The sequence below is a fragment of the Lupinus angustifolius genome, chromosome LG15 (assembly GCF_001865875.1).
Source record: "Lupinus angustifolius cultivar Tanjil chromosome LG15, LupAngTanjil_v1.0, whole genome shotgun sequence".
Lineage (NCBI taxonomy): Eukaryota > Viridiplantae > Streptophyta > Magnoliopsida > Fabales > Fabaceae > Lupinus > Lupinus angustifolius.
This window is the reverse complement of record NC_032023.1, coordinates 7,798,795-7,809,077: the sequence shown is the minus strand read 5'-3', so window position 1 is coordinate 7,809,077 and position 10,283 is coordinate 7,798,795. Positions and strand designations below refer to the sequence as shown.

Here is a 10,283-nt window from a genome sequence, read left to right as displayed (position 1 = left end):
CTCTATTTTCTATTACTCAGAGGAATATTTGTTCTGTTTTGAAAGATGAATACTTGTTCTATTATCATAGGAATACATGATCTTGTTACTCAAGCAATTCCAAAGTCTAATCTCTCCGCTAGTTGGCCTCATATTTAAGGTGAGGCCTATCCTCATTCTCATTAATTACATGATCATTTCTTTTATTTCATTAGGCTTTCTATAATGATGGATAACACATGGGGTGTATTTTGTCAACTAAGTTAAAAACCACGTGAGAAATGGGAAGGTGAATTACATAATTCTTCATTGATTGATTGAAAATTTAATGACTTGGATTGATTAACAATTCCAAACCATCCTCCTTCCCCGAATAGGTGACTTTCAAGTGAACATTCTATTTGGATGATACAATTTGTCAATTTGAATTATTCATGAATCATTTCTAGCTTGCTTCAACTAAAAGTCCAACTAGATGGTCGAGTATTTGTTGTGTTTTCTTTACCCTTGTTCTAATCATTGGGCCTCCAAGACTTTATATAACTTCTTGATCCACATTGAGTTTCATTGGGCTCGCATCAAAATCTGTCACAAAAACAAAACTCTCAAAATGCCTCCCCTTAGTTCAAAAGAAAAAATGGCAATCAGCCCATGATTAAAAATAAAAAATAAATCAGATTGATATTATTTATCTGAGCGAAAACAAAAGGAGTAAGAATTGGCATCATTTCATCAAATATTTCATGATTCGGTTTTAGTCTTTATCAATGAAACCATACAGGAAAAATCTCTCCTTTCCTTACCTGCTTCAGCTTGCTAAAAGTGTTTTCTAGGATGAATGAGTTGGCACACACCCACAACTAATATGGATCAGTTCTGAGCCTTTGTGGGTGATCCATATTAGTTGAGGTAGTAGGCCCTGTATCATTGTGTTACAATATTCTCATTTGTTTTTACTTATTGTTAATGGATTTTCATCCTTTTATGTTTGGATTTTATCAACGCTCAATGGTTTGGGATGTCAATTCTAAAATACAATAATAACATCTTTTCTAGTTTTCTAATAAAACTTTGTTGAATGTTTATGTCAAAGAGAATTTATTAACATGAGTGTTGAAGTAAATTTTGTTGAAGTAAATTTTGAGTTAATATTGTATATAACTAATAATTAATCTAAACCTATTTACCTTGCCAAACAAACAATCATTTTATATTTAATTTCCATGATTAAAACATGTGTAAAATAATCTAATTAGTTAGGAATTATGTAGAATTAAGTCTATTGTATTTTATATATAATAGTCTGATTAGCTCATTTGTAGATCAATTTGCAACTCATTCATTATGAATAAAATACTCTTTTCTTGCTCCTTAATTTCTAATAATAAGATCAATAGTGCTTACATTCAATCATCTCTTCCATCATCTCAGGGATTAAAGTGGTATGTCGTGTAAAGTGAGAGACAATTGATAGTTTATTCACTGAAAATCTGGATTCTTTTAAGCCTTCGTAGAAGTGTATATATTAGCATGATATCAAGAATCTCTCAAATAAAATTTGACAATCGCTCATGATTTAGAACTTCTGTCTATCCTTGTCCCCGTCACAATTTGGAAGAACCACTTGATTGAGCATAATTAACTAATTCTCTTCTCAAAATTTTGCCTGCTGGGGATTTTGGTATAGAGTTAATAAAAGAAACTCTTCGTATCTTCTTGTATGGTGATACCTGTAACAAGAAGCATGCTTAAATAATCAAGGCTACAAATAGTGATGGAAATTGTATAAAATAGAGGGTGGCACTAGTTAAGGGTATCTAAAAATAGAAACAATAATTATAAATCACATGTTTTAAACTTTTAATGTATTTAAAATCATCAAAGAAAAATAAATTTGAGGTCATGGAGGGTGAAAAAAGATCATGAAGCGTAAAGACTAAAGACAATGCTGGGACCTTTTCAACTAATTAAAATAATATTTACCAGTTTGCCCTATATTTTTGGATTCCAACAGTGATAAGGTGATATTTGTTAGGAGAAAATATCAGAGATTAAAGCAAGGATTTTTTTACAAGCCAAGTCCAACTCCTCTCCAGGTACTGTGATATGATGAGGACATTTTTTTCTTTATTTTAATTATTTAAATTGAAAAACAATTTCAAATCACATCCATTAAAATTTGATTTGTACCATGTGTAGTACTGGAGAGTATCTGGAACTTAGAACACATCAACACAATGGTTCCAAAGCATACCTGCTTTGCCACAAACTCCATGACCTGAGATGCAGTGATGTTGCTTCCAGGCTTTCTTACCACAAAGGCCATTGGAATCTGCCCTGCATCTTCATCAGGATACCTGTCCCCAAAATGTTATAAGACTAAGTGAACTTTTTATAAGACCAAATCTTTTATCCTAAAACAAGCCAATTATAGCAACACCTATTCTCATTGAACAAGGATCCTCTCATGTACCGGAGATGAGAGTTCTTGTATTTTTCCTTTTGTTTTCAATGGAAAAAATGTTATTTCATCCCATGTTACTTTTTTCTTTGTTTTTGTAGTACTTATCTCACCAATATTGGAGATGATCCTTACTCATTTCCATTGGCCCTAGAAACAATAACTAACAATTTAAAGTAAGAAAGCATTGATACTCCATGACTTCCCATAGAACTAGAACTGGAAAGATGTTAGCAAAAAAAACTGAAACAACTTCAAATCTGTTTCCAGATGCACAGAAAAGATCAAAGCACTAGATACACACGGAATTACTGCAGCATCCACAATTTCAGGATTGGTGTGAAGTAAATGTTCCAATTCAGCAGGGGGAACCTGCGTTTTGTTTGAGAACTAATCAGAAAAAATGTAGAAGTAGCAAATGGCACTCGCAAAAATGAATCGTTGCTGGTGGAAAATAGCACATCACCTGATAAGCTTTGTATTTAATCAATTCCTTCAGTCTATCTACAATGTAAAGGAAACCATCAGAGTCAAAATAACAAAGATCACCAGTCTTCAGCCATCCCTCTGAATCCAATGTTTCAACGGTTGCCTTTTCATCTCCTACATAACCTGCACCATAACCATCGCACAGATCATGAAACATATTACAAATGAAATGCATAAAGTGATAACTCGATGTCTCCAGCAAAATGAAATACATTGCAATTAATCAAAGACATCATCCATCTTATATGGCTTAACTAAACTTGACATGATTTATTAGGAATTACAATGGTATCACCACTTGGTTATTTATGCAATTCTTCACTGCCTAATATGCATACCTCTGAATTTACATTTTGGATTATTTAAACAGAGTAGCGTAGCAAAGCTGCTAGCATATTTAAAAAAACGTAATGAATCACCTTTCATGATTGTTGGACCTTTCAACCACAGTTCTCCTTTTTGGCCAGGGGGTAATGCTTCTCCAGTTACAGGGTCCACTATCCTGGCCACCATACTTTCTGCTAGTCGGCCTACCGAACCATGGCGCTTAGCCTCATCATCCCCTACCATTCTTGCTGCCCCTCCTCCACTTTCAGTCAGACCATATCCCTAGGGGTGGGGAAAAAATAAGAAAAAAATAAACGAAACCAGAAAAAGAAAAGCAGGTAAGATCAAGTTGTTACATGTTTTGACTGCAAGTTCAGCAATATGCATTATATATATATATATATATATAATGGGATGAAAATGACCTATTACCATAATCCATGACTGAGATAAATCCAACTACATCACCACTATTATTGATCTTCTATTAGGGAAGTTGCTACATCATGCAACACAATATGACCCGAAATAAAAGTCTCTTATAAGTTTATGACCCAATACAATATATCTCCGTTAAGTAAACTACTACTCATTTAACTTGCAAGCACTGGTCATGTTAGTCTTTGAAATTGTAACCTGTCGATCAAATGGATTATAGATCCCTAGCATGTATAAAACTTAACAAGTTCAAGGACTAATATAACTAATGTTTATGATTGCAATACAGCCAGTAAAATAATTTCTTAGTTGAGGAGTAACATGACTAGTACTAACAATTTCACATACTGAAATGATGACTTACTCTGCCAATATCACCCTAGGAAAAAGTCATTGTAGCATCTTTGCATTATTGTTTGCAAAGCATAATTGGGCCCGTTGGAAAACAAACTAGTTTCACATACACTTAAACTATGATTCAGAACCAGAATCATGTTCAAAACATCAAATACAACCCACTTATAATTTTATCAAACATATTATTCATCAATATTACTTGCTTTACACACCAAATGACCTAAGTGACACTACTATTATGATGTTCTTAATGAGTATAAAACTTGGTTGTTGTAAAAAAATTGAACATAAAAACTTTAGCACACTACAAAGAATCGTGACCACAACTAACCCAACCTAAGTGGTGGGGTTGGTTTGAGACTTTGAGTTAGCTAGTGTTATAAAAATCGGCTCGGATATTGGCCGGTTCAACCGTGAACCAGGCACCTGATCGGTCTGAGCCACTCATCTAATCGATTTTGTATCAAAACATTGATAACCCAGTTTAAGCCTGAAACCGGTAACTAAGATAGTCGGACTTGTTGGGTCGGCCAAGCCAATTAAAAAAAATATTTTTTTAAAAACAAAACGATGTCTTTTTGAGATGCAAAAAAACCAATGCTTTCTACTGACTTGTAATTATGTTTGTCATGTGTTAGTTTTATGTTCTACTAAAACCTTAGTTGTATAATTAAATTTTAAATATCTTGGTTCACTTTTGTTGTAATTAAAGTGTAAAACATATATTGTTTAATGATTATTTCAACTTACTAGTCACATTTTTTTATAGTAAAACATTATTTGTTGATTGTTTAATTAGGTATTTGTGTGATGAAAATGTCCTTAAATTTGGATATAGAGCTATTATGTACATTAGATAGTATTATGAATTTTTTAGAATTTTTAATATAAGTCAAATAAACTAATCCAACCAATGACTCACTGATATACATAGTGCCCTCACCCGGTTAGTAATAGGTCCGAGTTTAATAACCATGAAGTTACCTATGGCCAAAAAAGGGTATTTGTAATCTGGATCTAACATGGATTAGGTAAAATAAGAATTTAAGACATAAACCAAAGTGGTCCTGTTACTATAAAAAAAAAGATAGAAACCAATAAATATTCAACTGCAAAGAACAAACACAACATGTTGCATAACCAACATCAAAACGTGCCAAAAGAAAAAAAAACATTAAATTCTTTGTCACCTGCACAATTTCAGTATTAGGAAATCTAGCACTGAAGCTCTCCGCCACCTCCTTGCCAAGAGGCGCGCCACCGCATCCCAGCAACTTCAGCGAGCTAACATTGTATTTATTCACCAGCTCCGACTTCGCCAGTGCCACCACAAGCGGCGGCGAAACCGGCATGTAGCTGATTCCGTACCTCTCCACCGCCTTCAACATCCCTTCGAAATCGAACCTCTGCATCAACACCAATGTCTCCCCCATCGCTATTGCCCTCACCAGCATGAAGAACCCGAACACGTGGAACAGTGGAAGCGTGAATAGCGACACCGGTTGTGTCTCTTCCTCTTGTTGTTCTTGTGTCAAGTGCTTGATGTGGTAGAAACCTCCGATTAATGCTATGAAATTCCGGTGCGTGAGTTCCACTCCCTTGACTCGGCCGGTGGTTCCGGAAGAGAAGAGAATTGCAGCCGAGTCGGACTGACTAAGTTCGACTCGGCAGGGTTCCGATTTGTTATGGAAGTTATTTAGTAATGAAATGAATCGAGGTGAGTCGATTATAACAGTACCGAATTTGAGATTTGGAATGTGATTTGCGACTGATGAAGTTGCGAAAGCGATGACGGGTTTAGTGAGTTGAACCAGGTGAGTCAACTCGGACGGGGAACTGAGCGGGTTAGCAGGAGCTATAACAACACCGAGGGAGAGGAGAGAGAAATAGAGTACGGGAACATGCAGGGAAGAAGGGGTGAGGATGAGTGCCACGTGGCCTTTTGAAAGAGAAGGGAATAAGGATTGGAGGGAGGAAGTGAGGGATTTAATTTGGCGAAGGAAGAGGGAGTAGGAGAGGTGGGTGTCGGTGGCGAAGTCGATGAGGACGGTGGCGGTGACGGCGGTGGAGGGGAGGAGAGAGAGGGTGTAGTCGGTGAGAGAGAGTGGTTGAGAGGGTGGAGGAAGAAGGATGTTTGGACGGAGGCTGTGGAATGTTCTTGTTTGAGAGCAAAAACCGCTGTTTGGGTCGATGGTGTCGTTGTGTTGTGTTTGGGAATGATTGGTCATCGTTGAAGTTAACAGTGTTTTGGAGATGATGAGGAAGGGTTTGGTTTCTCAACCAGACAAGCTTTTTTTGTTCAGAAGTGGTGTCATATACTCAGAAGGATTAGATTAAATTATTATTATCATGGATGAAATTTTGGAGCGACAAAAAAAGTTTGAAATTTGCTAATTAAATAAAGAGTGTAATACTTGCCCATAGACATTGAATATATTATTTAATATTTATTTATATTATATTTAAATCAATAATAATTAAAAATGAATTATGAATAATATAATGATAATGTAAAAATTTCTTACTTATTGTATATATATTTTTATCTTAAATAAAAAAGAAGCATAGCTGCGTAGACACTTTTATTATGGCATTTCTATAGTTGAGTTGATGTGCAGTTATATTAGTTCCCTGTATTTTACCGTTCGAGTGGAACTGAAATTAATACGTTGTTCAACCCTGAGTAATCAATTATTGAAACTCGTTGTTCAACCCTATAATCGATTACTCTCCAGTGTAATCGATTACTGATCCTAGAAAAACTTAATTTTAAGCATATTTATGCTATGAAAATGATTTTTAACCCAAAATTTGAAAATTTTAAACATAAATAAACAATTTTAAATACAAGTAGGCATGAGATAAACATGATGAAGTTCGCATATAATCATGTTAAGATAGGTAAGCTTCATCAAGAATGCCTAATTCTCGTCTAATTTTATAAAAATGTTCTTTAGCCAATGGTTTAGTGAAAATATCTGCTAGTTGGTTGTGAGTATCAATGAATTCTACAGTCACATCTTTATTTTGGACATGGTCCCTAAGGAAGTGATGCCTTATATCTATGTGTTTGGTTCTAGAATGCATAACTGGTTTCTTTGTGAGGTTTATAGCACTAGTATTGTCACATCTCGTAATTGCTGTTTAAACCAAAAGACTTGGACACAACAACTACATGCTGCTACATATTCAGCTTCAGCAGTGCTTAGGACAATACATGTTTGTTTATTACAAGACCAAGAAACTAAAGCATTTCTTAAAATATGACAAGTACCACTTGTACTTTTCCTCTCAGTTTTGCATTCAGCAAAATCTGAATCTGAATAACCAACCAAATCACATATACTTCCTTTTGGATACCACAATCCAACGTCAGTTGTGCCTTTAAGATATTTCATGATTCTCTTAACAACAACTAAGTGTGATTATTTTGGTTTAAATTGATAGTGTGCACACTATACACTAAACATGATATTAGGTCTACTGACAGTTAAATATAAAAGAGATCCAATCATACCTCGATACTTTGATATTTGAATACATTTTCCAGCTTCGTCTGTATCGATGTAAGTACTAGATCCCATAGGAGTAGCTATTGGCTTGCAGTCATCCATATCAGATCTTTTCAGCAAATCTCTGCAATATTTGGATTGACTTACAAAAATGCCATTATCAAGTTGTTTGATTTGTAATCCAAGGAACTAATTCAACTTCCCCATCATGGACATTTCAAACTCGCCTTGCATCATTTTGCCAAAATCACTACACAAAAATTCATTAGTAGAACCAAAAATAATATCATCTACATAAATTTGAACAAGAAGAGTATGATGATTTATTTTCTTTATAAAGAGTATAGTGTCGACCTTCCCTGTGGTGAATCCTTTTTCCAGTAAAAAATTGGATAGACGATCATACCATGCGCGTGGAGCTTGCTTCAAGCCATAGAGAGCTTTCTTTAATTTGTAAACATGAGAAAGATGTTTGTAATCTTCAAAACTAGGAGGTTGTTCTATAAACACTTTTTCTTGAATATATCTATTTAGAAAAGCACTCTTTATGTCCATTTGATTAGCTGAAAATTTAAAGAACATGCATATGCAAGCAGTAGCCTAATAGTTTCAAGTCTAGCAACCGGAGAAAAGGTTTCATCAAAGTCTATACCTTCTTCCTGATTGTATCCTTGGGCTACTAGTCTAGCTTTATTTCTAACAATAATACCATTTTCATCAGATTTATTTCGAATACCCAACGAATTCCTATGACATGCCTATTTTTAGGTCTAGGAACAAGTTCCCAAACTTCATTTCTCTCAAACTGGTTTAACTCTTCTTGCATTGCAAGAATCCAGTGTTCATCCTCGATTGCATCATCAATCTTGGAGGGTTCTATTGGAGAAACGAATGTCATGTTTAGACACGCATTTTCTAGCATTAAACGAGTAGTGACACCCTTACTTATATCACTAATAATGTTGTCAAAAGGATGATCTCGATGGGTTCTCCATTCTTTTGGTAAATCAAAGTGAATATGCTCTTCTTGATGAGATAGATCATCATCCATTTTCAAATGCTCAGAATTAGTTGTAGAATCATTTATGGAAATTTCTTAGCAATAAAACTTGGCAAGTCCTTTTCATCAAAGGTTAACCCATCCTTTATAATATGATTGGTTTCATCAAAAGATACATGAACGGATTCTTCCATGGCTAGAGTTCTTTTATTAAAAACTCTATAAGCTTTACTTGTATTAGAGTAGCCTAGGAAGATACCTTCATCAACTTTTGTATTAAACTTGCCTAAGTTATCCTTACCATTATTTAAAAAAAAGCATTTACAACCAAATATATGCAAATGAGAAATGTTTGGTTTTCTACCTTTAAATAGTTCATAGGGGGTTTTCTTAAGAACTGGTCTTATAAGAACTCAGGTTGAAACATAACATGCAATACTTATTGTATCAGCCCATAAATATTTTGGGAGGTTAGTTTAGTACGAGCCAGTTCTTCTAAAGACCGATTCTTTATCTCTACAACACCATTTTGTTGTGGTGTTATAGGAGCAGAAAAATTGTGATTGATACTAAGATCATCATAGAATTCTTCAAATGAATACTTTTGAAATTCTCTCCCATGATCACTTCTTATAGTAGTGATTTTTAGTGATTTTTCATTCTGAACTCTTTTAGAATAAATGCTAAAGGCTTTGAATGCCTTATTCTTATGAACTAAGAATAGAGTCCAAGTGTATCTCGAAAAATAGTCTACTATAACAATAGCATAGTAGTTACCAACATAACTTTTTGTCCTTGAAGGGCCAAATAGGTCCATGTGTAGTAACTGCAATGGTCTATCGGAAGGAACCATGTGCTTAGGTTTAAAAGAAGTTTTTGTTTGTTTACACATTTTACAAACACTACATAGTTTGTCTTTAACAAAATTCATTTTAGGTAAACCAACAACTAAGTCTTTCTTAATGAGTTTATTCAAATGGTCCATATGTATATGAGCAATTCTCCTATATATATATATATATATATTATTTATCCTCTTACCAATGAGTTTAGTGTTTTGAGAATTCTTACTTTCAATGATGACTTATCTGGGTAGAATGCCACATGGAAGCCTTTGTCGAATAATTGACTAATGCTTAGAAGATTGTGCTTGAGCCCTTCAACATATAATACACTTTCTATGGTTGTTGAGGGTGACTTTCTAATTCTACCAACTCCAAGTTCGTTTTCCATTGGAGTGAGGACAGAGAACTTGTTTCTATCGCTTGTCATGTGTTTTGAGCAGTCGTTATCTAAGTACCATAAGTTGCAGGCGGATCTCAAATTATCCTGCTAAAAAGTTTAAGTTTTATTAGGTACCCAATATTCTTTGGGTCCTACATAGTTAGTACCTCTCAACCCATCTAACATGACCTAGGGGTACACCATATTTTCTAATTTTACAAGTATTCGGTGTATGTTCATGGTTTTTGTAATATGTGCATGTGGGTTGATGTTCAAATATCCTAGATTTATTTTTATTATTTTTAAATACATGGATACCTTGTTTTTCAAAGTTTATCTTAGTTTAGACACTTTGTTTCTTAGAAACATGGCTTTTTGAATAGCTGGGACCTCTTCGGTCTGTTGAGTGTCTTTGATCATTAATGATCTTTTCTAAACTTTTGCTACTCTTTTTCATCTTATTAAGTTCAAGATTTAAAGTTGAAACTTTATTTTC

General features: G+C 34.4%; 1 protein-coding gene across 2 annotated transcripts; it reads right to left on the bottom strand.

Annotated features, from left to right (window-relative positions):
- Window positions 1,325-6,384, bottom strand: LOC109328510 (4-coumarate--CoA ligase-like 9). Of its 2 annotated transcripts, XM_019562006.1 has the most exons (6): window positions 5,242-6,381; window positions 3,349-3,538; window positions 2,907-3,052; window positions 2,745-2,812; window positions 2,234-2,336; window positions 1,325-1,709 (listed from the first exon to the last, which is right to left on the bottom strand). In XM_019562006.1, the coding sequence occupies exons 1-6, from the start codon at window positions 6,277-6,279 to the stop codon at window positions 1,584-1,586; spliced, it is 1,671 nt and encodes a 556-aa protein (XP_019417551.1). In that variant the 5' UTR covers window positions 6,280-6,381; the 3' UTR covers window positions 1,325-1,583. The 2 variants fall into 2 exon arrangements, with proteins under 2 accessions (XP_019417551.1, XP_019417552.1); XM_019562007.1 differs by lacking the exons at window positions 1,325-1,709; window positions 2,234-2,336 and adding an exon at window positions 2,589-2,683 and having other exon boundaries at window positions 2,734-2,812; window positions 5,242-6,384.